Source organism: Catharus ustulatus, assembly GCF_009819885.2.
Source record: "Catharus ustulatus isolate bCatUst1 chromosome Z unlocalized genomic scaffold, bCatUst1.pri.v2 scaffold_26_arrow_ctg1, whole genome shotgun sequence".
NCBI lineage: Eukaryota > Metazoa > Chordata > Aves > Passeriformes > Turdidae > Catharus > Catharus ustulatus.
The window spans coordinates 305562-332016 of NW_024879445.1; the positions used below are offsets into that span (position 1 = coordinate 305562).

Genomic DNA, 26455 nt, shown 5'->3' on the forward strand with positions numbered 1-26455 from the left:
GGCAGGTCTGTGTGTGCTGGGGCAGGTCTGTGTGTGCTGGGGCAGGTCTGTGTGTGTGCTGGGGCAGGTCTGTCTGTGCTGGGGCAGGTCTGTGTGTGCTGGGGCAGGTCTGTGTGTGCTGGGGCAGGTCTGTGTGTGTGCTGGGGCAGGTCTGTGTGTGTGCTGGGGCAGGTCTGTGTCTGTGCTGGGGCAGGTCTGTCTGTGTGCTGGGGCAGGTCTGTCTGTGTGCTGGGGCAGGTCTGTCTGTGTGCTGGGGCAGGTCTGTGTCTGTGCTGGGGCAGGTCTGTGTGTGTGCTGGGGCAGGTCTGTGTGTGCTGGGGCAGGTCTGTCTGTGCTGGGGCAGGTCTGTGCCTGTGCTGGGGCAGGTCTGTGTGTGTGCTGGGGCAGGTCTGTCTGTGCTGGGGCAGGTCTGTGTGTGCTGGGGCAGGTCTGTCTGTGCTGGGGCAGATCTGTGTGTGTGCTGGGGCAGGTCTGTGTGTGCTGGGGCAGGTCTGTGTGTGTGCTGGGGCAGGTCTGTGTGTGTGCTGGGGCAGGTCTGTGTGTGTGCTGGGGCAGGTCTGTGTGTGCTGGGGCAGGTCTGTGTCTGTGCTGGGGCAGGCCTGTCTGTGCTGGGGCAGGTCTGTGTGTGCTGGGGCAGGTCTGTGTGTGTGCTGGGGCAGGTCTGTGTGTGTGCTGGGGCAGGTCTGTCTGTACTGGGGCAGGTCTGTCTGTGCTGGGGCAGGTCTGTGTGTGTGCTGGGGCAGTTCTGTGTGTGCTGGGGCAGGTCTGTCTGTGCTGGGGCAGGTCTGTGTGTGTGCTGGGGCAGGTCTGTCTGTGCTGGGGCAGGTCTGTCTGTGCTGGGGCAGGTCTGTGTGTGCTGGGGCAGGTCTGTGTGTGTGCTGGGGCAGGTCTGTGTGTGTGCTGGGGCAGGTCTGTCTGTGCTGGGGCAGGTCTGTGTGTGTGCTGGGGCAGGTCTGTGTGTGCTGGGGCAGGTCTGTGTGTGCTGGGGCAGGTCTGTCTGTGCTGGGGCAGGTCTGTGTCTGTGCTGGGGCAGGTCTGTCTGTGCTGGGGCAGGTGTGTGTCTGTGCTGGGGCAGGTCTGTGTGTGTGCTGGGGCAGGTCTGTGTCTGTGCTGGGGCAGGTCTGTGTGTGTGCTGGGGCAGGTCTGTGTCTGTGCTGGGGCAGGTCTGTGTGTGTGCTGGGGCAGGTCTGTGTGTGCTGGGGCAGGTCTGTCTGTGCTGGGGCAGGTCTGTGTGTGTGCTGGGGCAGGTCTGTGTGTGTGCTGGGGCAGGTCAGTGTCTGTGCTGGGGCAGGTCTGTGTGTGCTGGGGCAGGTCTGTGTGTGTGCTGGGGCAGGTCTGTCTGTGCTGGGGCAGGTCTGTGTGTGCTGGGGCAGGTCTGTGTGTGCTGGGGCAGGTCTGTCTGTGCTGGGGCAGGTCTGTGTGTGTGCTGGGGCAGGTCTGTCTGTGCTGGGGCAGGTCTGTCTGTGCTGGGGCAGGTCTGTCTGTGCTGGGGCAGGTGTGTGTCTGTGCTGGGGCAGGTCTGTGTGTGTGCTGGGGCAGGTCTGTGTCTGTGCTGGGGCAGGTCTGTGTGTGTGCTGGGGCAGGTCTGTGTCTGTGCTGGGGCAGGTCTGTGTGTGTGCTGGGGCAGGTCTGTGTGTGCTGGGGCAGGTCTGTCTGTGCTGGGGCAGGTCTGTGTGTGTGCTGGGGCAGGTCTGTGTGTGTGCTGGGGCAGGTCTGTCTGTGCTGGGGCAGGTCTGTGTGTGTGCTGGGGCAGGTCTGTGTGTGCTGGGGCAGGTCTGTCTGTGCTGGGGTAGGTCTGTGTGTGCAGGACGGGGTGGGATATCCGGAATAAACTCCTGCCCAGGAGGGAAGGAGCGGCGGCCCCGGCCCTGGCAATGCTGCAGCCAGGCTGGGCTGCGTTTGAAGCAGCCCGCTCTCGTGTCCCCGTCCATGCCGTGGGGTTACCGGATGAGCTTTAAGATCCTTTCCCACCCCATCTCTGCTCGGATCACGCTCCCCGCGCTGCCCGGCGCGGGCTCTGTCCGCTCCGCCCGTGGAGACGCGGTCCTCCCGCAGGACTGCGCTGTCGGGCAGGGCGCGGAGCATTCCCCGAGGCGTGCCAGACTGCACAGCCCCGTTCCGGTGTCCCCGATTTTCGGTAAATCCTCCGGGATCCGCGGCCCCAACCCGCGGCGGGCCCTGGGCGGGCCGGGCCTGAGGGGCGGGGGCACGGAGAGGGCGGGGCCTCGGAGGGGGCGGGGCCTCGGAGGGGGCGGGACCGGAAGCACGTGGCCGGACGACAGGGCCCGGCCGCCGCCACTTCCGGCCCGGCGGTCCCGGCGCGGCCGGAGCGGAGCACCGGCACTGAGGGAGTCCTGGCGCTGCGCACCGGCTCTGGGTGAGTACGGAGGTCAGCCAGTCCGTCACTCAGTCAGCCAGTCCGTCCCGGTACCCAGTACCGAGCACTGTTACCGACTGGGTTCCGGTGTGGGCAGTGAGTGAGTATCGTCCGTGACTACCGGCACCCGGCCTCACCCGGCTGCGGCCTGACCGAGACCCCGCTCTCCACGGCAGGCCCCCCTCCCCAAGGCCCCAGCCCCGGTTTCCCCCGTCCCGTGGCCGCTTCTCCCGCCCCGCGCTCCGGCCCCGGTGTCCGTGATCCCGGCCCAGCCTCCGGCCGCGGCGTGTCCCGGTTCCCCCGCAGCCCCGGGAACGAGCCCTGGTCCCCAGCGGCCCTGTGGTTCCGGCGGAGGGCTCTCCGCGTGCTCCTTCGGCTCTCCACGTGCTTCCCTTTCCCCTGGGATCTCCAGTCCTGACTTGTTCCCTCTCCCCAGACCACACCCGGCCCCAGGATCCAGGAAAAGCTCCTCGCCCCTAAACGTGATCCCGAAAGTGCCTGTGGGAAGAGGAAATCTTCCGAAAAGCTTGAAGTGAAATATTTTGTTGTTTTCCAGGGCTCAGGCGTGGAAGAGATATTCCCATGATCTCTTGAAGGTATAGCTGCCACTAGAAAAATGCTGACTCTTCTCCGTGGCTTTGCTTCTCCCTTTGCACTTCATTTAAAGAAAGTTCAGAACAGCTGTGTCTCCTCAAACTGCAAATGGGGCATGGATAGGGTTTGTGTCTCGGTATTTAGCCAAAAATCGCTGGTAGAGCATGGAAAATGAGGGCAGAGGGTGCTCCCAGCCCACCTCCTGACACTTTTCCGTGTTCCTCTGCAAGGCTTTCTCCACTCCAGATGGAGGTGACCGATGGCTGCAGTCTCACCTGGGCAGTGGGTGAAGCTGTGCCTTTCCCTGCTGCCCTGAGAGCCGTGTGGGTGCCCCTGAGAGGCACAGCCAGGCTGGAATCTCACTGGGTACAGGAGCAGAGCAGGGGAAGGCAGACAGTCCTGGCACTGGCTTCTGTTAATGTATATCTGTATATCTTTGTATTTATAAAAACATTCAGGTTTGACATTTTCATACCCTCCCAGGTGTGATTTTCATTTCAGTCATGATCTTCCTAATGGTAATTTTCTCATGGAATCCAGGCAGTGCAGGGAACAAAAGCAGCTACAGCAGCTGCAGGGAAGGGTTCCATTCACATGCTGTGGAACATGTAAATTCTCTGTCAGGTTCCCACTGCCTGTGCACTTGCAGTGTCTCAGCAGTCTGAAGCACCAGGCAGTTCATGTACCACAAATGCAGCTATGTTTGAAGCTGACAAAAGTTCTGTTTCCTCCTGTCCCAGTATCTGACCCTCTGTTCTGGTAGATAATATGGAAATTTTCTTGAAAGAGCTGTCTTTTCCATTTTGTTGTGGCTATCTGTAACAGCCTGACAGTAGGGTTATGTTTTGTCTTCCAAGGCAGTGGAGAGTGTGTTTGCCTCTCAGTGCAGCTGTTATCAAAAAGGGTTGGGTTTGACTGTGGAGATCAAGCAGATAATGAGACAAATAAGGAAATATTTGGAATTCACTGGTGATTTGTGATGGGAACAGGGCACTTGTCCAAAAAGTCACATGCAATAGAAGAAGTAATCTCTGTGTTTCAGTTTTTGTTTGAAATTTTTAAGGAATCTCAGCATTTGAAGTTAAGCACAAAGAGCTGTGGAAGCTGCTAGGAGCTGAGAAAGCAAGAGCAGCAGAAGTGCTGGAGCACTGGAGAGGAGGGAGAGTCAAAGTAGCTGACATGGGAAGGACTGGCCTGAGCTTCTATTTCAGAGCCCCTTCTGCAGATTGGTGAGACCTGAGCGTCCCAAATCCCTTTGGGATTTTGGCAGAGGTGTTCCAAGTGCCAGGTTTTCTGGCCTTCCTCTTCCTCCCTGCTTTGAGTTGGCAGTGGCACCTCCCTTTTGTCTGCCTGGTGCTGCTGCCTCTCCTGTGCCATGTCAGGTTTCCAATGGGCCAGGTGGAAAACGCTGGCAAGCAGTGTTTGGAGATTATCCCTGGCATTGCCAGCTGCAGCCATTTGCAGCTCTGTTTGGAAATGGTCAGAAGGAGCTCAGATGTCTGTGGTTTTTTAATTTTAACATTGGTAGCCCTCACTTAGGGGCTGCCTGAGAAGTATTTAGGTGCTTTTGAGGAAGGTTGTGCTCTGGGTTCAGCTGGGAGTGGGGTTCCTCTTGACAAAGGGATGGGGTTCTGCTGTTTCCAGGGGTTTGAGGTTTGGGATTTCCTCTATGATTCAGGTAATCTGGTTCCAAAGTACGGTGTGTCAGTGTGTTGTTGCTCCCTGCAGCCTGTCAAATCAGGTCGTCTTTGCAGGGCTGATATTTTTTATGTGCTCTTCACACTCCGTTGTGAGGAGTGTCTTTATGACAGTCCATCTGGAAGCAAGATAGGTGTGGCACTTAGAGGTGAACACAGCTGAGGGAACAGTGACCCTAGGGGTCTTTTCCAGCCAAAACCCTCCTAGGATTCCATGGAAAAGAGGGTTTGCCCACAGTCTGAACTTTTTACTCTGAGGATGCAGTCAGGTCTTTCTCTGAGTTACCTGTATGAACTCAGTGAGAGGCTGCTTCAGCTTGTCAGTCTGAAAAACAGCAAGGCTTTGTCGAGCTGCTCTTCCCTCTCCTGTGTGTGTGTCTGCTTTGATGCCAGGTGTCTGGCATGCCTGTTTCTCTTTCCTGAAGAGGAGAGGCACGGCTGTGAACCGAGTGTGAGAATGATGGTGAGCAGCAACTCTTGAGATTCCGTTGTGGTGCTGATGTCGGGTGTTTCTTGTTTCCCAGTGGCCTGAGCAAGAGGAAGAGCCCTTCATTATCCCAGTGTGGGCCTGAGAGGAGGAGGAGGAGCCGTTTGACTCCTGAGAAGGATGGATCAAAGTGAGTGGAGTGCTTGCAGCCTGTTGGTGCTGTTGCCTGCGCTGTCAGGTGTCCATGAGTCAGCTCCCTGGAAGCTTGGCACACACCAGTGCTGTTCAGCTGCAAGCTTTTAGCAGTGGTCACTGCTTGCTGTGTGTGACAGGAGGGCAGGAAGGAGTCCTTGGATCACTAAAAACACAGAATCTTCAGGAGGGTTTGTCTCTGCCTACATTGCTGAAGGTGTCTTCTCACACCTAGTAATGATGTGAATGTGCTTGACTGCAGCTCTGTTCTTGCTGAGGGGATGGGGACAGGGTGAACGCCCTTGGAACTGGGACACCATGTGAAGTTTACTAAAATGTGGAAGTTTGGGGCCTTCATTTGGTCTGCCAGATGTTTTTCTAAATTCTGGTGCAATTACTTTATCTTCCTTTCTACAGCATCTAAAGCTAGGTAGTGGTGTACAGCAGGTTTATTGTGCCTGCTACCACCTTGTTGTTTCATATATTTAGCATTTTAGGTGTTATGTTTACCTAGGAACCTGGGTAAGAGAAGAGAGCCTTCATGCTAAGAACTTTGGGTTCTTTAAATGCCATCATCACACGAGTTACCTCTGTGCAAAGCTCACGAATCTGAATTTTTCTGTTTGTGTGTGACTAGGTGGATTAGTACCGTGCAACCCTTCTTCCCCAGCCAAAAAACTGAACTGCACTGGGCAGTTTTCCTGGCTGGAAAAAGCTGGGTGACTTCCATGGGAGTGTCTGTGATGCAGAAATGCAGATTTTTGGAGGAGGTGTTCCAGGAACAATTTCAGCCCTGGTTTGCTCGGAGTAACGGGTGAGGGCTGTGCCTGGCTGGGGTTTGAGCATCCTCAGGGATGGAGGCTTCGCAACCTTCCTCAGCAACGGAGTTACGTGGAAGCGGAATTGGATGTTGTTAGTTTGTGTCCATGCCCTGTCAAGTTGTTTCTGGGCCCTACTGTGGTGGTTCTGCCTTGTTTACCCCCCTGCCTTAGGCTTGTGAGCGTGGATAAATCCTTCTGAGCTTTCCCCTCTGGCAGTTGCTGTCCCTGCTTGACCTTCTGGCAGATGTTCCAATCCCTTGATGGCTTTAGTGGCTCTTTGCTGCAGTGCTGGAGAGCCCAGGGTGTGCACAGCGCTCTGGGTGTGGTCCTGAGTGTCTGGGTGACCTCCCTCGTGTGGGAGTGGACGGCTCAGTGGCTGAAGCCACAGTAGTTCAGCTAAGCAGTAGTTGTGGTTAACACAAATGCATCCCTACGTGGCTTTTGCTGTTGCACGTTTGAGTACAGGCAGCTGTTCAATCTGCTGTTTGGTGTTCTGGGTGCAGAGCTCTGCAGCTCCCCTAAGCAATTTCAAGAAGACCAAAGGTATCATTTGAAGGCTTATTTTGGACAGATGGCCATTCTGATGTAACCATTTGGTTTTTTGCAGACACAGACCCTTCACTTTCCAGAATGTTTACTGGGTACGGTGATCCTGACAGCACTGAAGTGTACGAAGATGAACTTTATCCCGAGGAGTCATCCAGTGAGGAGAGTGTTGACAGTGAGGTGGAGTTCCATCTCTACAGCCAGATCCACTATTCCCAGGACCTTGGAGAAGTCAGCACACTGGAAATGGATGGAGAAGCTGATGTTGGAGACATCGTGAGTCAGAGTTCAGGTCCCAGTGAGGAACAGGATGAAGATGAGAAGCTCACTGAGCTCACTGATGGTGGCACTCAGCTTTCAGAAGAGCCTGAGGTCATTGTCCTGTCCGACACACCAGATGAAGACAGCATCTATGAATGCAAGGCCAAGGTGTCAGGGTGCTCTGCAGCTCGAGGAAAAACCCTCGTGCACCCGGTGTCCTCCACACCAAACCACACCAGAGCTGCTGGCTGCGACCCCCTGTGTCCCCCTGGCTCTGGTGTGGGCACTCCAAGGAAGAAGAGAGGCAGCACTGGTGGGAGGCCTTCCCCAGGGCGTCCTGCTGTGCCTCAAGCCATCCACGACGTGCTGGTGGTGGACAACAGCTCGGAGGAGGAGAGCCTGGTCTCTGACAGTGACCACGTGGAGAGCTGGATGCTGCTGGGAGCTGGTGCTGATGACAGGGATGGAGACATCATGCTGAACCTCGAGGGCTGTGCCACTCCTGCCAGCCAAGGTTGGTGCTTTTCCTTGGCTTGTTTGTTCTTGTGTGGGGACAGCAATTTGTCTGCAGTGACACTGGTGTCAGTACTTGAAAGGTGAACAGAAAGCCAGGAGTGCATGGCAGTGGGTGCAGAGCTGTGGTAATTGAAATGGTCGTTATTTGTACCATTTCAATACCTCTATTTCAAGAGCATGACATGTGGAAGGGAAAACAGCATTTAGCAGTGATATCAGAGTGATTTGCACTGTGAATTTTTCAACCTTGCCATCTATTTTGTGTTTCTGAGGGCGTCTAAGGATTTGCTGTGTGCCAGTTTAGAGACCTTTCAGCTCAGGACAGGCATGAGCTGCAGCAGGAAGGAGGCAAGGGGTGGAGGGGAGCCCTGAGCATTTGAGGTGACTGTCCCCTCAGCACTCCTGGCAGTTTGGGCTGTTCCTCTGAGCTTGTCTGACTCCTCTCATGCAGATTCTGCCCTGAATTCCAGGAGTTTTCTCCCTATCCAGTAAAGTCTGGTGTTTTGAAGAACAGCCTTCCATCCACATTACAGCAAAGAGGGTCCATCAATGTGGGCAGTGTGTCAGAGCCTGGCAAGTGTTTGTAACACACACCGTGTCACCAGCAGCTGCTGGGTGGTTAGCCAGGATTTCTCCTTGCTCTCTGGTTTCCTGGAGCACAAAGGCCACTGAGGGAACAGCATCCCCCCTGCCAGCTGAGGGAAGCCATGACCCAGACAAAGGCTGGAGGAAGAAACAAAAGAGAGAAGTTTATTTATAAAGTGAGATAGAGCATACCTTGAAAGCAGTTAGAAAGCTATGTGTGCCATAACTTTGCACACATGTCAGTGAGGAGGTTTTGGATGAAGTGGAGCGTTCTGTGACGCTGATCTGCAGGCTGACACCAGCAGGGTGGTTTGTCAGAGTGTCTGCAAGCAGTGCTGCTGCTCACACGCTGCTGCTGTGCTGTTGGAGAGGGAGGAGCTGAGGAACAGGCTTCCCCTCCCTTGTTGGTGGAACACGTGTTTCAGGACCATCAGTGTTTGATAACCTGCTGGAATTTGTGTTTTTGTGAATTTGTGGCTGCTCAGACTTCCATGTGAAGCACTCTGTCACTGCATCAGAGACCTTAATAAGCACAACATGTTTGCCATTAATGTTTTTTCCTCCTTGTAAGTGTTTTAAAAGTTCCTGAGAATTGCCTTGGGGGTGTGGCAGTCCTGACTGATGGGGGTGTTAAAAATCAAATGGCAGTTTGGTCCCAGGGGGCGGTTTTTGCTAAGTTATGTCATGTTTTTGTGACAAATATTGTAATGTTTTTGGTTCACAGTGGATGTTGGGAATAAGAAAGCCACACACAGACATCAGAGGTGGAACTGCCCTGCACTGTATGAATGGGTCTCACTGTTCAGAATTAAAATTCTTTTGTAGAGTGTAGCAATACAGTTTTTGAGATGTTTTAGTGGGAAGTCAAAGAAGGTCCTGAGTACACCTGCTCTTCTCCCACTCTGGTTCTGTTCTCAGCAGTAGCCAGAACCTTCTCCAAACCCCTCCAGGTTGTGTTTCACAAAAGTTTGGTTCAGCTGCTGCTTTTCCAATACACATTGTGGTCCCCAGGCAAAGACATAGTCTTGGAATAAATTGTGTTGTGGGTATGTGTGTGTAATGAAAAACCACAACAGCATCAAAAGAGTTGTAGGGAAAAAGAAGCCATAAATATTCCTAATGTACAGAAACTGTAATTCCTTTACTGAGCTGCTGTCTCTCATCCTATAGACAATGATGCATAACCTGTCTAATGGAAGGTGTCCTGGCAAGGGGTTGGATCTTTAAGGCCTCTTGGAACCAAAACCATTCTGGGATTTTTGCAGTTCTATAAATGAATATAAAAATTTTCAGTTCAAAGAAATGTATTTTAGAAGTATGTGTTTTGACAAATCATGCTCTCAGAGACATTCTCTGCTCATTCATTTAAAATATTTTGAGGCATGCACAGTTCTGTTTTCAGGGTTTCTGGAGAATGAGGCGGATGTTTTGGTGGCAATGCTGTATAAAAATTGTGATTTTAGGGCCTGTGGTGCCCTAGGGATGGTGATAGCAGGTAAAACTGAGGAAGCCTTGCCTTCCCTTCTCGCTGGCACTGCCTGTGGCTGTGCCTTGGGCAGGCTCCCGTGGCAGTGCTGTGCTGTGTCTGGTGTCCAGTTTGCTTCCCGTGGCAGAGGGAGCTGGAGCTCTGACCGTGAGAGCAGCCGGTTGTGTCAGGGTTTGATGAGTCTGTTTTCACCTCTGAGCCCCTGAATAGAGATGCTGAGCTCAGAAACAGCTCCTTGAGGGAAGGAACTGAGCACATCTCCTTATTCTCTTCACTGCCCCACACCTCGCTTGCCCAGCCTGCTCTTGTTTAACAACCTTATTATTTTAATATTCCCTGTAAACAGATAATGCTGTCCTGACACTCCCAGTGCACAGACTTTCCTCCATGCAGCTCCCCAGCTCCAGGAGATGCTGTTTGGCTGTGGGATGTGAGCCCTGGGTGCAGGTGACAGATCCAGGTTTGTTCTGGTGCTCAGCTGCCACCCCGCAGGTTTATGGCTGGTCTGGCATTCCACACACAGATGGGAGTGTTCCCTCCTCTTTCCTGCTTCCTTCCCTGTGGTTTTGTGCCTTTCAGGTTTTGGTTTTGCTTGTCTAGTACCACTCTAAGCATATTTTTGCCTGTATTTCTGTGAAATTCCTTGTTTCTCTGCCAAAAGGCAAGGCCAGCTACCTGTGTGTTCCCTGGTGGTTTTCCTGGCATGACTGTCAGGAGGCTGCCTGGTGATGCTGCTGTGCTGGCAGGGTCCTGCCTTCCTCACAGAGTGTTTAAAAAATGGATAATTCAGCAAATCAGCACCTTTTTTTTAATTATTTTTAAGTTTAAGAGTCCATAATAAAGTGTGCAAAAGGAATCACTGCAAACTGTGCTGTGCACTAATGCAGAGAATTTATTTTCAGTGTCAGAGTTTCCATGTCTTTGGGGGAGTGTTCTCCCCTCCCACCCCTTCTCTCCGCTTTGCAGTAAGAGTTTATATGATAAGAACGTTAATCTCCTGTAGTTGGAAGTCTTTCATCCATTTCTTCATTAAAACCTTCCTTTTAACATATTTCTTCTCCCATGAATAGCTGCAATCCTAATCTCTCTCTCTCTTTTTTTTTTTTTTTTCTTTTTTTTTTTTTGGAAAGGCAGCTTTCAGAGCTGCAGCATTGATGTCCGGCCACTAAGGGGTACAAAAAGCAATTTATCTTCTCTCTGTTATATCCTCTGCCTTTCTCAGGCACTGGGTGTGTGTGTGATTGCACTCTGGGCTTGGCAAGTTTGTGCTGTGTGGCTGCTTCTGACTCCAAAGAGCACTTGTAAAACGAAAAAGAGGAAAGGAAAGAAGCGTGTTTAAACATTTAGTGAATGAAAACATGACAGCATGCCTGAAATTGAGAAGAAAATTAATTTGAAAGCATTTAGATTTTACCTCTTCCCTAAAAAATAATACAGGAAGGAGTCTTCTATCCCTAAAAAATAATACAGGAAGGAGTCTTCTATTCCCTGAAAAATAATACAGGAAGGAGTCTTCTATTCCTAAAAAATAATACAGGAAGGAGTCTTCTATCCCTAAAAAATAACACAGGAAGGAGTCTTCTATCCCTAAAAAATAATACAGGAAGGAGTCTTCTATCCCTAAAAAATAATACAGGAAGGAGTCTTCTATCCCTAAAAAGTAATACAGGAAGGAGTCTTCTATCCCTAAAAAATAATACAGGAAGGAGTCTTCTATCCCTAAAAAATAATACAGGAAGGAGTCTTCTATCCCTAAAAAATAATACAGGAAGGAGTCTTCTATCCCTAAAAAATAATACAGGAAGGAGTCTTCTATCCCTAAAAAATAATACAGGAAGGAGTCTTCTATTCCTAAAAAATAACACAGGAAGGAGTCATCTATCTCTAAAAAATAATACAGGAAGGAGTCTTCTATCCCTAAAAAATAATACAGGAAGGAGTCTTCTATCCCTAAAAAATAATACAGGAAGGAGTCTTCTATCCCTAAAAAATAATACAGGAAGGAGTCTTCTATCCCTAAAAAATAATACAGGAAGGAGTCTTCTATCCCTAAAAAATAATACAGGAAGGAGTCTTCTATCCCTAAAAAATAATAGAGGAAGGAGTTTTCTATCCCTGAAAAATAATACAGGAAGGAGTCTTCTATCCCTAAAAAATAATACAGGAAGGAGTCTTCTATCCCTAAAAAATAATACAGGAAGGAGTCTTCTATCCCTAAAAAATAATACAGGAAGGAGTCTTCTATCCCTGAAAAATAATACAGGAAGGAGTCTTCTATCCCTAAAAAATAATACAGGAAGGAGTCTTCTATCCCTAAAAAATAATACAGGAAGGAGTCTTCTATCCCTGAAAAATAATACAGGAAGGAGTCTTCTATTTAGTGGCAGTAGCTGCAGTTTATGGATTAGAATGGAAATCACAGTATCCAATAAGTTTGACTTATTTTTTTGTCTCTATCAGAAAGGAAAGGCCCTTTATGGACTCTCAGTGTTTGAAATGGCTTCTTCTAGACATTGAACTTAAATTTATGTCAGCTCTGTGGCACTGCAGAAGCTCTGACCACATCTGTGTTTCCTTTCTTTGTGCTCTATTATTCAAATCCCTCCCTTTATTACTAAATGGTGGAAAGGTGTAAGTTTATTTCTGAAATAGCAAAACACAATGAGTTCCTCTTTGCTTCTTTTCCCTGACAGCTGCTTTTGAACGTGACCTTTGCATGGTACAGTTTGTTTTTGTTAGGGAGTCTTGTGGTTTGTAGCAACAACTTATTTTTTCCTACAGAAATGGCTACCACAAATTTTTGATTTTGCTAAGCCAGAGCTCTGTACAGAGTCAGATTTCCCTCTGCCTGTTGGATACCCAAGTTGTGGCTGAGCATTGCTGGCTTGCACCACACTCATCTCCTTGTGCATCCCCTCTGTGGCCTGGCTCCCCCAGAGCTGCTCCCTGCTGGGTGCTGGGATTTGGGATTTTCCTGTGCTTTGGGGGGGTTTCTCCTCACTTGTGTGTGCTGGAACCGCCGTGGAAGTGCAGGAGGAGCGGTTTGTGCATGAATTCCTGCAGCAGAACGCACCCTGCAGCGGGAGCCAGCAGTGGGAATCCACCTGCCCCTTGGAGGAGACAAGGCATGCATATGGATATTTTGATTAAAGAAAAAATCTCAATCTTCCTCGCCGTGTAATGTGGATACACTCGAATCTCTTGATTATTTAAGGAAAAAAAATTAATAAAACTAATAAAGTTCCTCTGCAAATCCAAAGAGATCGAGGCTGAGCACATCCTGCAACCTGAGCAGCCCCTTGTATCTGTCCAGATTCCGTCACTGCTGTGGACCTGGCTCTCATTTGAATTTCCTCTGGCTGGGGATTGCTGACTAGGTTTTCTGCAAGAGTGCCCATGCTTACATGGTCATATATTCTGTGTGACTTTTTTTTTTTTTTTCCCCCTGTTCAGGTGATAGTTTTAAGGGGATTCTCTCCCCCTCTTCTGTTATTAGTTGGATCTTTCTTCCTTGTCCCAATTTCTTTGTGCTGCTTACAGGCAGTAACAAACTGCAACTGAATTTTTGAACACTGATGGGAAGCTGTGTAACCCTTTCAAAGGAGAGGTTTTAGGGGTTTAAGCAATTAAAAGGTGCAGTAGAGACTACACTGGATACAAAAGACTTAGGGAAAAAGTGCAATTTGAGGGGAGCAGGCAGGTGTAGGTCCAGGTGCAATCTGACCTGGCACCCTGCAGCACCCCTGCAGTGATGCTGGCCACGAGGCAGGGGTGTGTGGTCACTGCTTCCACCCCAAAGCTGCAGGAAATGCAGAACCTGTGCCTGTTGAAGCACACACATGCTGGCAAGGTGACAGGGTGGTGGCTTGATGTTCTCTTAATGTGTATAGCTGGTTGTTGAGTTTTTTGTGGGTTTTGGTCTTTAAAGAGACAAGAGCGGTTGGTGGTTCCTGTAAAGTTGTTTGTTGAGTGAGTGCATCAGTCTTGAAGGCAAGGAGGTTGGAATATTAAAGTTAAAAAACTCTCTGGCACAGAGTCACAAACAGCAGCAACAACAGTTTCCACACTTTTCTTCTTCATCCTCTTTTTTATTTTTCTTTTTTCTTCTACATCTCTCACTCCAATACAGAGGATTTTATTCGTAAATCATCCAGTCAGCTTAAAATACGATTCTATAACATTTTTCTTACACTCACTAGAACTCAGCTCTCAAGTATGAAAGCTGTGTCAGTCTTTACACATAATTTACACATGTAGTTTTATCTGACCACATAAGTGGTTTTGTCTGTTTTATCTAGAAATGCAAGTAGTTTTCTGTTATGTCTGGAGCTAAGTTACTGAACTTTAAACTAGGCTTTATGGCTTTCTAATTTCTTAAGGCATTTACAGTGCATTGTTATTTACTTGAAACTAAAACACTTCTACTTCATGTCTGTGTGGCCTAATGTATTTTAATTCCTTTAAAGGCTTCAATTCAATCCCTGCACTCTCTTCTCTCTCTGAGGGACTCAGAGAGGCTGTGTGACACACTGCCCTGGCTGGTGTTCCAGAATTCCTGCTGGAGAGGGCTGTGTGTCTGCTCTCAGCCCTGGGAGAGCTGTGGCTGCTCGGGGACGCCCTGCTGGGTGTGGGGGCACGCTCCAGCCCCTCTGCTGGGGATCCCCAGCTCCCCACAGCCTTTCCCAGCAGTTTTTTACTCGTGGAGTTTGGGTTTAAGCTATTTATTTTCACATGGCAGTTTTTTGGCGTGGTAAGGTTTCCCACCTGCTGGGCTCAGCCTCTTCCTCTCGTGGTAGGGGTGGTTGTCTGCTTTTCCTCAAAACTTTTGCCAGTATCTCTGATTTTACATGTGACATTCCCAGCTATCCAGAGTGTGTTCTGTCAGCAGTGAGGAAAGAAGGAAATCAAAGCTCTCTGGACTTCTGTGGGTGGATGTGGCTCACCAAGGGTAACGTGTCTCCCTTGCCCTGCTGAGAGCCACGTGTCAGAGCCAGCTGCAGAGGGGTTTCTGTCACAGTTTGGCGTGTTTTGGCACGGGTTTGGTGTGCTCTGCCATCGGTTTGGTGCCAGTTCTGCCTGTCCCTTCGCAGAGGTGGCCGGTGTCCCTTTGTCCACACTTCTGACCTGGAGGTGAGGGGAATGCCCTCAGAGAGCCTGAGGAGGCCCACTGCAGACAGCAGGTCCCAGTGGCATCACAAATCACCTCTGTGCCCTGGGTGGGCAGGTTCCTGTGCCCTGGGTGGGCAGGTTCCTGTGCCCCTGCCCGTCTGTGGCTGGAGGTGCTGCTCTGCCTGTCCTTACCCTGAGCAGCCCGGCATCCTCGGGACAAACCTTCCTCCACCAACTCCTTTAAACCAGGCAGCGAGGGGGGAGCATGGGGGAAGCTGCCAGCTGCTCTTTTCGGTCTCTTTTTGAAGCCGTGTGTGCGTGGCCAGGCAGCAGAGCCGGCTGTACCCCGCGGCACGGCGCTGACCGCCCAAGGTAAGAAAGGCGGCGAGCTGCGGTGTGCTCCCCAAATTCCTCCTGCTGATCCTGGGGTGCTCCCTGCCCCTGGGGCTCCCCAAATTCCACCTGCTGAGCCTGGGGTGCTCCCTGCCCATGGGGCTCCCCAAATTCCACCTGCTGAGCCTGGGGTGCTCCCTGCCCTGGGGCTCCCCAAATTCCACCTGCTGATCCTGGGGTGCTCCCTGCCCCTGGGGCTCCCCAGATTCCACCTGCTGATCCTGGGGTGCTCCCTGCCCCTGGGGCTCCCTCCCCAAATTCCACCTGCTGAGCCTGGGGTGCTCCCTGCCCTGGGGCTCCCCAAATTCCTCCTGCTGACCCTGGGGTGCTCCCTGCCCCTGGGGCTCCCCAAATTCCACCTGCTGAGCTTGGGGTGCTCCCTGCCCATGGAGCTCCCCAAATTCCACCTGCTGAGCCTGGGGTGCTCCCTGCCCCTGGGGCTCCCTCCCCAGATTCCTCCTGCTGAGCCTGGGGTGCTCCCTGCCCCTGGGGCTCCCCAAATTCCACCTGCTGAGCCTGGGGTGCTCCCTGCCCCTGGGGATCCCTCCCCAAATTCCACCTGCTGAGCCTGGGGTGCTCCCTGCCCCTGGGGCTCCCTCCAGCTGTTCCAGCTGCTGAGCCTGGGGTGCTCCCTGCCCCTGGGGCTCCCTCCAGCTGCTCTGGGCTCCCCAGCAGTGCCTGTAGCCACGGACACACACACATGTGTGAGCAGGAGCACACGGATGTGTGTGCTCATAGCTGTGTCTGTGTGCAGGGACCTGGGACATTCCCACCTGCCTTGTGTTCCCAAACAACAGCAAACAAGCCTGGAGGGGGAGAAGTTGCCCACTCTGAACAGAAATTTCAGTGGTGTCCCATAGCACACCCATGAGGGGCAGCCCTGCAGCCAGAGGCTGCACGAATTGTAGTGTAAACATAGATTTTCACAATAATGCTGCACTGTATCTTCCCAGAAGGAATTATGCTAAATGTGCCTTTCACCTGTGTACAGTCAAATTTAACAGAATGCATCCCTGTGTGTTTAGGAGCTGTGCCCCCAGGCTGGCTCCTGGGCACTGCTGGTACTTTGGGCTGAATGGCTGTGCTGTGCTGGGGCAGCATCCTTGCTGGGTTTTAACTGTTATAAAACTGTTACTTTAATTGTGATTGTTTTGGCATCAGGGAGCAGGGACGGGCTCCCTGTCAGGGATCCGTGTCAGCAGCTGGAGCAGAGGGGCAGTTCTGGCTTTGGTGGGGTGTGTGTGTGTGTCTCACATGGTGGATCCATGGTATGTGCTGAGATTTTCAGCCAGCAAGCCCAAATGTTCCAACTTTGGCTAAAAAACCCTTGTGTTGAAAACAAAAAAAGCCGAGCTCCGGTCACTCAGTTGTGATTTTGTGGTGGTGTTTTTGGTTTTGAGGGCAGCTCTGTGCAGGTGAGGCAGTTTGTGCTGTGATTCCCCACGGATGGAGCGATTCCTGCAGGTCACAGAGCTCCTCTGTGCTCCGTGTGGTTTCTCTCAGGATGTGGTGAGGGGCCCCAAAGGCTGCTGCTCTGCTGGGGTCAGAGCAGCCTAAAAACCCCAAAAACATCTCCTTCCTCCTCCCCGCCCTGGGCAGCACTCCTTCCAGCAAAGGGCTGCTCAGTTACACGAAATTTAATCTTTTGTGGGGCCAGCCTTGTGTTGTTAGTGAAGAAAAATAATTATTCTGCAAAACAGCAGCAAAAATGTTCTGGAAATAAATACAAGTGACGTGTTTTTGAGGTGTCACCGGTGTGGTTTTATGTTTTTACACACAATGACATGTTTGTGACGTATGTCAGTGATGTAATTTTTTTTTTTTTTTTTTTTGTGGCACACACAAGCAATCTCCACAACACAAAAGCTGAAAAGCAGTTCTGCCTTTTATGGAAATGCACATTTGAAAATAATTTCCCAGCGAACTCGAATAATTAGAAGAAGCACATGGAATTTTAAATTTGGAAGCTTGGCTAATCCTGAGTGGCTTTGTGAAGCTTGAAATTTGCAGGAATTTGAGGGAGAAAGCAGGCTGTTAGGAACTGAATTCTTCACAAAAGAAAATTTATCTGGTCCTACTTTATTTTAGTGTTGCAGGAAAGGCTGAAAATTTAGGAGTAGCTTCATTGGGGCTTTATTTCTTTTTAGTTTGGCAATTACATGATCTCTTTTCCACCAGTAAGACTGAGACCAATATTGTTACGTTGCCACTCCAGTTTGTGTCTTACAGGGAGGAGACTCACCCAAAAAACCAGAAATAAATGGGAAACATGCCCCAAATCCTTGTAGTGCTTCAGGAAAAGCTCAGGAGCCAGAACAGCTCCCTCAGGGGCTGCTCTTCCATCCTGTGTTTGCTCTGAGAGTTTCAGCAGGCAAAGGGAGCACCTGGGCTGCTGGGATGTGCAGGTGAGGTTTAAGATTTCCAGGTGCTCATTTTCTCTTTAATGTTATACTCACCATCCACAAGGAAAAGATGAAAATTACTGTTAAATGTCAATTCATTCAAGGACACAGCATTAAGAAATACTCATCCAGCCTGAATGGGAGATTTAGACAGCGAGTTATTTTCGGTTTGTTTTCTAACATTTAGCTTTGTTCTTGTAATTTCAAAGTACATCAGCAAAACAAAATTCTACATGAGGCACAATTCTGTACAAAACAAATGAAAAATCAGTGTCATCAAACAATTCTTGTCCAGGAAAAAAACACAACAGTTAAGAAAATCAAAACGACACCAGGAATTCAGTATGAGGCTGTTTTCACCCAGCCCCACAGTAAAAATTTTAAGTTCTAATTATTGACCAATGTCAGTAGTTAACACATAATTAATAGAGCAATTTCTTTAATATTTAAACAATTTCAGTGTAAACATAGATCTTCAAAATAATACTTCATTGTGTCTTTCCAGAAACAATTACATGAGTGCCTTTCATCTCTGCACTCAAATTTCATTTTACAGAATTCATCCCTGTGTATTTATTGACAGCAAAATATTTGCCCTTATGCATGTGTAGCATCAAATGTTTTAAATGTTTAAAATTACATTTGTTATTTCTTCTTTGGTTCGACTCCCACTCCCATTTGGTGGTGTTTTTTTGTTTTATGGGTGTTTTTTTTGTTGGTTTTTTGTGTTTCTTTTTGTTGGTTTTTTGGGTTTTTTTGTTGGGGTTTTTGTTTTGTTTTGTTTGTTTGTTTGGGGTTTTCTTGGGGTTTTTTTTGTTTGTTTATTTGTTTTGTTTTGTTTCTGAGGGTGTTTTTTTGTTTAGTTTGGTTTTGTGGTTTTTGGTTGTTTGGGTTTTTTTTTTTGCAGAGAGATCCCTTAAAATCAATGATGATTATTTTAAAAAACTTTAAATAAGTTAGAAGGAAACAGAAAAACGGGAAAAAATCCTTGTTTCACTCCAAGTTGGAAAAAGTAATTTCTATTTAATTCCCTTAAATAGAAAGGTCTCCCTCTCCTTCTGTTTGGGAGTTTTGGCAGCAAGTAATAACGAGTAATTCACACAGACTTTGGCACAGCTTTGGGAACTGAGAAATTGCTGGTGTCTCATGAACCTGCTGTGTGCTGGGGGAGTTTCAGTGCAGTCACCAGAGGAATTGCATTTCACTGTTGCTCTGAGAGTTTGAGGAAACAGCTGGGCAGGTGGGGTGTGCAGGTGAGGTTTAAGACATCCAGGTGCTTATTTTCTTTTTATTCACCTCTTCCAGATTGTACCAGTGAGTTGCAGTATCAGCTGAAGTGCATTAAATCCCCTCCTTTCCAAAAGGTCTCTAATTCCACCTTCAAAAGTTGGAATTACACTCCTTTTTGCTCTGTCCCCAAAGTAATCCCAACATAGTTTCAGTTAATAGGGAACTCATCTTTGGAATTATGGGTGGCACGTGTGATAGTTTGAAAAATACTGTCAGGTTGTTATTTAACTGGAATGTTGTCAATGTCGAATTTTTAAATTATTCATGATTTTTGGAAACTATGGTGAAGGCTAGAAAGCTGTGTAGTACCTTAAAATGTACCTCGGTTATCACAATTTAAAAACAAAAAAAACGAAACAAACAAACAAAAAACCAACAAAACAAAAAAAAGAAAAAAAGAAAAAAAAAAAGAAGACAGAAAACAGGTATTAAATGCCATTTTGCAGGTGTGGGTTATTTTCCATGGTGGATTAAAGAGTATCTCCTGAATTGTGTTGCTTGAGGATGTTCACTGTCAGCAAGTTTGAGGGTTTGTGATGTTCAGGGCTCATTGCATGTGTGGGTTGCTAAAGTGCCGTGCCTGGGGACAGAAGTGGGTAAATGTGAAGATGTCTGAATTCCTCACCTTTGGAAAACTGAACTGGTGAGATTCCTGGGAAAAGCCAGTCCAGCTTAGCCTCGGGTTTTGAACACGAGACGTGTTGAGGTTGTCACATTCTTGTACTTAGGGAACAGCAGAAATCCAGCTCGGGAAGGGTGAGTGTTTGGCTGGGACCTGTTATTCCTGAGCCTGCAGGGCTGAGGGTGGCATTTCCTCAGGAATTAACATCCCACGGCACAGCAGAGACCCAGGCAGGGCTGCAGGGCAGGGCGAGGAGCACAACCGGCTGGGCTAGAGAACAACCGGCTGGGCTGCAGGGACAGGGCCAGCAGCACAACTGACTGGGCTACAGAACAGCTGGCTGGGCTACAGAACAGCTGGCTGGGCTGCAGAACAGCTGGCTGGGCTGCAGAACAGCTGGCTGGGCTAGAGAACAGCTGTCTAGGCTACAGAACAGCTGGCTGGGCTGCAGAACAGGGCCAGCAACACAACTGACTGGGCTGCAGAACAGCTGGCTGGGCTGCAGAACAGCTGGCTGGGCTACAGAACAGCTGGCTGGGCTACGGAACAGCTGGCTGGGCTACGGAACAGCTGGCTGGGCTACAGAACAGCTGGCTGGGCTACAGAACAACCGGCTGGGCTAGAGAACAGCTGGCTGGGCTACAGAACAACTGACTGGGCTGCAGAACAGCTGGCTGGGCTAGAGAACAACCGGCTGGGCTACGGAACAACCGGCTGGGCTACAGAACAGCTGGCTGGGCTAGAGAACAGCTGGCTGGGCTGCAGAACAACCGGCTGGGCTACAGAACAGGGCCAGCAGCACAATCAACTGGGCTAGCAGTGCTCTCAGCTGGGCTACAGGACAGTGCCAGCAGCACTCCTGACTGGGCTAGCAGCACTCCTGGCTGGGCTAGCAGCACTCCCAGCTGAGCTATAGAACAAGGGCCAGCAGCACTCCCAGCTGGGCTAGCAGCACTCCCAGCTGGGCTAGCAGCACTCCTGACTGGGCTAGCAGCGCTCCCAGCTGGGCTAGCAGCACTCCCAGCTGGGCTAGCAGCGCTCCTGGCTGGGCCAGCACCACTCCCAGCTGGGCTAGCAGCGCTCCCAGCTGGGCTAGCAGCACTCCTGGCTGGGCTAGCAGCACTCCCAGCTGGGCTAGCAGCACTCTCAGCTGGGCCAGCAGCACTCTCAGCTGGGCTAGCAGCGCTCCTGGCTGGGCCAGCAGCACTCCTGGCTGGGCTAGCAGCGCTCCTGGCTGGGCTAGCAGCGCTCCCAGCTGGGCTAGCAGCACTCCTGGCTGGGCTAGCAGCACTCCCAGCTGGGCTAGCAGCACTCTCAGCTGGGCTAGCAGCGCTCCTGGCTGGGCTAGCAGCGCTCCTGGCTGGGCTAGCAGCACTCTCAGCTGGGCTAGCAGCGCTCCTGGCTGGGCTAGCAGCGCTCCTGGCTGGGCTAGCAGCACTCTCAGCTGGGCTAGCAGCACTCCTGGCTGGGCTAGCAGCACTCCTGACTGGGCTAGCAGCACTCCTGGCTGGGCCAGCAGCACTCCCAGCTGGGCTAGCAGCACTCCTGGCTGGGCCAGCAGCACTCCCAGCTGGGCTAGCAGCGCTCCTGGCTGGGCTAGCAGCACTCTCAGCTGGGCTAGCAGCACTCCTGGCTGGGCTAGCAGCGCTCCCAGCTGGGCTAGCAGCACTCCTGGCTGGGCTAGCAGCACTCCCAGCTGGGCTAGCAGCACTCTCAGCTGGGCTAGCAGCGCTCCTGGCTGGGCTAGCAGCGCTCCTGGCTGGGCTAGCAGCACTCTCAGCTGGGCTAGCAGCACTCCTGGCTGGGCTAGCAGCGCTCCCAGCTGGGCTAGCAGCACTCCTGGCTGGGCTAGCAGCACTCCCAGCTGGGCTAGCAGCACTCTCAGCTGGGCTAGCAGCGCTCCTGGCTGGGCTAGCAGCGCTCCTGGCTGGGCTAGCAGCACTCTCAGCTGGGCCAGCAGCACTCCTGGCTGGGCCAGCAGCACTCCCAGCTGGGCTAGCAGCACTCCTGGCTGGGCTAGCAGCACTCTCAGCTGGGCTAGCAGCGCTCCTGGCTGGGCTAGCAGCGCTCCTGGCTGGGCTAGCAGCACTCTCAGCTGGGCTAGCAGCACTCCTGGCTGGGCTAGCAGCGCTCCCAGCTGGGCTAGCAGCACTCCTGGCTGGGCTAGCAGCACTCCCAGCTGGGCTAGCAGCACTCTCAGCTGGGCTAGCAGCGCTCCTGGCTGGGCTAGCAGCGCTCCTGGCTGGGCTAGCAGCACTCTCAGCTGGGCCAGCAGCACTCCTGGCTGGGCCAGCAGCACTCCCAGCTGGGCTAGCAGCACTCCTGGCTGGGCTAGCAGCACTCTCAGCTGGGCTAGCAGCGCTCCTGGCTGGGCTAGCAGCGCTCCTGGCTGGGCTAGCAGCACTCTCAGCTGGGCTAGCAGCGCTCCTGGCTGGGCTAGCAGCGCTCCTGGCTGGGCTAGCAGCGCTCCTGGCTGGGCTAGCAGCACTCTCAGCTGGGCCAGCAGCACTCCTGGCTGGGCCAGCAGCACTCCCAGCTGGGCTAGCAGCACTCCTGGCTGGGCTAGCAGCACTCTTAGCTGAGCTAGCAGCACTCCCGGCTGGGCTAGCAGCACTCTCAGCTGGGCTAGCAGCACTCCCAGCTGGGCCAGCAGCACTCCCAGCTGGGCTATAGAACAAGGGCCAGCAGCACTCCTGACTGGGCCAGCAGCACTCCTGACTGGGCTAGCAGCACTCTCAGCTGGGCTAGCAGCGCTCCTGGCTGGGCTAGCAGCACTCCCAGCTGGGCTAGCAGCACTCCTGGCTGGGCTAGCAGCACTCCTGGCTGGGCTAGCAGCACTCTCAGCTGGGCTAGCAGCACTCCCAGCTGGGCCAGCAGCACTCCTGGCTGGGCTAGCAGCGCTCCCAGCTGGGCCAGCAGCACTCCTGGCTGGGCTAGCAGCACTCCCAGCTGGGCTAGCAGCACTCCCGCCTGTTCTGCAGCCCCTGGCACTCAGCTGCCCTCCAGCCCACCCACGGAAGCACTGCTGGCTCACCCGATGGCTAAAAACAGGGAATTTCCTCCTTTGATGACAAGGCTGCCTTAATTCTAGCCCAGATCCGTAACACACGCTGCTGAATACCTGGTTCTGTTATTTTATTATTTTTTTCAATCAGGTAAACAACAGTAAAACTTTGATAAGCTTTTAAAGCACACATGTTCCCACTGAGAAAGTAACTTCAGTGACAGAAATTACAAAGGCCAAGCCTTATTTCTGGCACCTGGTTTCTGCTTTGCAGTGAGTTCAGACGAGGCCCCGAATTGGTGAATTGAGTGAAGTTCTTCCTATTTCTTTCTGTATTGCAGAGATCCCCTTAAACCAACTAAATTCATCAGCTTTGAGAGGTAAAAGTGCTGTGCTGCTCCTTACAGGCAGAAATAAAGCAATGTTCTTTCAGCCTTAGCATGACTGTGAGGTCAAAGCAGACACACACGGTCAAAACTGTCCTCCAAAATCCTAGAAAAATATTTCCTCGTGTATTATTGTAATTGAGCATGGATTCTGGAAGCTAAAAATCTTAACTATGATCACTTTCCTGTCTTCACCATGGCAGCTTTCCTTTAATTTAAAAAAAAAAAAAAAAAGGAAAAAAAATGAGAGTTATTTTCTTAACTAACTCACAAATTTTGCTAGCATGAGGTAACTCAAACTTCTGTCCTATTCTGTTCCATTATTAATGTGTCACTGAACACTGTGCTGCTGTTTTCAATAATAATTTCCTAATTTTGGGAATAAACCAGTTTTAAGACACGTTAAATGCCAAGTACATTAGGGTAGATGCAAAATTTAACTTATGCAATATTTCAATACTTGCAGATGTATTGAAGACTGGAAAATAATGGCTTACCATTTTAAGGGAATTTTTAGTTTTCTTGAATATGTGGGTTTATATTATCTGAATTTTTAATTTGCTAGCATTTCAATACTTTTGTAATAATTCTGGCTAACTTCTGTTTCCTTTAAAATAGAAATTATGTGCACGAATAACCTTTAGTATAGTTACTAAGTTGAAGAATCGAGTATTTGTGTGTTAAGGCAGGACATTTTCGATAGGGAATACTTATCTCTAATAATGTTACATTGGTTTTAAAGAATGTATTACAATATATCGTTGGAAGTTACTGCTTAGGCATTTTAAAATAAGTGTTACTATAGAGTGTATCTTGTCTCAAACTCAGATATTTTTGGGCACTTGGTTCTCAAAGCTGCCTGGGTGGGACGGAGATTGATGCATCTTGTGTGGCTGAGACCTGTGATGTTTGTTGTGTAGGATAATACATCTTTTAAACCCTGAGGGGTTAAAAAATAAGTGAACAAACAAAACCCAACTAGCACTAAAGAAAGAAAAAAGTACTTAGAACAATGAAACCGATTTTTACAATTGCCCAGGCATTTAATTAATAATTAGAGCAGTGTGCAGTGGATGCCCAGCCAGAGCAGCAGGGAGATTTTTGTTTTTATTCAGCAGAATGCCCTGAGCCAGGCTGACCTGTGTGCCCAGGGTCAGGGCTGAGCTCACCTGGCTCTTGTCAAAAATGGGAATATTTGCTCTGCATTTCACCCTCCTGCAGCCCCACAGCCCTGCCAGAGTCTGGGAAGTGGCACCTCCAGGTGTTGTGTGTGATGGCACAGGCCTGGAGAGGAATCACAGAATCACAGAATCACAGGGTGGTTTGGATCAGAAGGAACCTCAGATCCCACCCATCCCACCCCTGCCATGGCAGGGACACCTTCACTGTCCCCAGTGTCCTGCCAGGGATCCAGGGACAGCCACAGCTGTGCCAGCCCTGCCCACCCTGTGCCAGGGAACAATTCCTGCCCCAAATCCCATCTAATCCAGCCCTGCCCACCCTGTGCCAGGGAACAATTCCTGCCCCAAACCCCACCCAGCCCTGCCCACCCTACAGGGAACAATTCCTGCCCCAAATCCCACCCAGCCCTGCCCACCCTGTGCCAGGGAACAATTCCTGCCCCAAATCCCACCCAGCCCTGCCCACCCTACAGGGAACAATTCCTGCCCCAAATCCCACCCAGCCCTGCCCACCCTGTGCCAGGGAACAATTCCTGCCCCAAATCCCACCCAGCCCTGCCCACCCTGTGCCAGGGAACAATTCCTGCCCCAAATCCCACCCAGCCCTGCCCACCCTACAGGGAACAATTCCTGCCCCAAATCCCACCCAGCCCTGCCCACCCTACAGGGAACAATTCCTGCCCCAAATCCCACCCAGCCCTGCCCACCCTACAGGGAACAATTCCTGCCCCAAATCCCACCCAGCCCTGCCCACCCTGTGCCAGGGAACAATTCCTGCCCCAAATCCCACCCAGCTCTGCCCACCCTGTGCCAGGGAACAATTCCTGCCCCAAATCCCACCCAGCCCTGCCCACCCTGTGCCAGGGAACAATTCCTGCCCCAAATCCCACCCAGCCCTGCCCACCCTGTGCCAGGGAACAATTCCTGCCCCAAATCCCACCCAGCCCTGCCCACCCTACAGGGAACAATTCCTGCCCCAAATCCCACCCAGCCCTGCCCACCCTGTGCCAGGGAACAATTCCTGCCCCAAACCCCATCTAACCCAGCCCTCCACCAGTGTGAAGCTGTTTTTGGTGTCCTGTTCTAAACTCATTGCTTGTTTAGAGCTTTGGGGAAGGAGAAATGTTTAACAACTGCAAATTGCCCAGGGTGGCTCTGGCTGTCAGAAGCTGTTCCACACTGAGCATCACTGCAGTCTGGGGCAGTATGCTTCCTTTTTAGTGTTTGCTAAATTGTGAATAAAGCCCAGAATGTAGCAGGCTACAAATAATGTTTGTTTTCCTCTGGCTGCTTGGGATCCGTCATACAGAGTGGCATTAGTGAAGTCAGGATCCATATTGTAATGCCTCTCTTTTATTTCCAAAGAATTTCTGTATTATTATCTAGATTATCTATATTATTACCTCCATATATTACTCTCTATTATCAGGTGGGCATATGCTGCTTTAACTCCTTAAGATACATAAACAGAGTTCTTTTCAAAACTTGGGCAGAACTTTTTCACCTGGCCACTGAAGAGCTAGTTTCCCCTACTTAAGAAAAATAGTATTTTTGCCATATTTTCAGCAGCAGCTGAAAGATTTGTAAATACTGTGCTCCTGTGAGTGTGTTCATATGTGGGGAGGCTTGAGAAGAGCTGGAGAGGTACTTTGGTGAGAAACTGGAGGGGCAGTGCAAATTGAAATGGCTCCGAGTGCCAGAGGGCAGGGCTGGGTGGGATTTGGGGCAGGAATTGTTCCTGTAGGGTGGGCAGGGCTGGATGGGATTTGGGGCAGGAATTGTTCCCTGTAGGGTGGGCAGGGCTGGGTGGGATTTGGGGCAGGAATTGTTCCCTGTAAGGTGGGCAGGGCTGGGTGGGATTTGGGGTAGGAATTGTTCCCTGTAGGATGGGCAGGGCTGGGTGGGATTTGGGGCAGGAATTGTTCCCTGTAGGGTGGGCAGGGCTGGGTGGGATTTGGGGCAGGAATTGTTCCCTGTAGGGTGGGCAGGGCTGGGTGGGATTTGGGGCAGGAATTGTTCCCTGTAGGGTGGGCAGGGCTGGGTGGGATTTGGGGCAGGAATTGTTCCCTGTAGGCTGGGCAGGGCTGGGTGGGATTTGGGGCAGGAATTGTTCCCTGGCACAGGTGCCCAGGGCACTGTCACCAGAGCTCAGGGCACCACAGGACTTTGAGGATTTTTGCATTGTTAGAAGCTGCTGCAGTCTCCAAACTAGTGTTGAAAACTGCAATGTAAAGTGACTTTATTTTTAAAAACCAGCATTATTAGCTTTCCTTAGCTATCAGCCCAGACAAACCATGCTAAAGTAACCATTGAACTTTTTGTTCTTATAGGAATAACTGTTTAGTAAATACAATAATATATGAAAATATGGAATTCCTAAAGGGGAAAAAAGATAAGTTAATAAAGGAGAAATAATCTTAATAATCTTAATATGTGGTACATGGGGTTTGGGTGCAGAGGACAGAACAGGGGTGCAAAAAGGCATGGGAGCTTAGATCCTTAATAATTGACAGTCCTCCATATGTCTGCTGTCAGTTTGTGTTCATTGTGACGTTACAAAAAAAAA

The 26455-nt window shown here is 50.7% G+C and overlaps 1 protein-coding gene across 3 annotated transcripts in view; it reads left to right on the forward strand.

The window, feature by feature from the left end:
• Window positions 1-2290: 2290 nt before the first annotated feature.
• Window positions 2291-26455, forward strand: part of ZCCHC7 (zinc finger CCHC-type containing 7) — a 95616-nt gene continuing 71451 nt past the window's right edge. The window contains exons 1-4 of one of the 3 annotated variants that reach the window (XM_033086493.1): window positions 2291-2377; window positions 2934-2973; window positions 5193-5285; window positions 6716-7429. In XM_033086493.1, coding sequence (XP_032942384.1) covers window positions 5276-5285; window positions 6716-7429 — 724 coding nt within the window. In that variant the 5' untranslated portion in view covers window positions 2291-2377; window positions 2934-2973; window positions 5193-5275. The remainder of the gene's footprint in view (window positions 2378-2933; window positions 2974-5192; window positions 5286-6715; window positions 7430-26455) is intronic. The other 2 variants (XM_033086494.1, XM_033086495.1) reach the window with 2 other exon arrangements.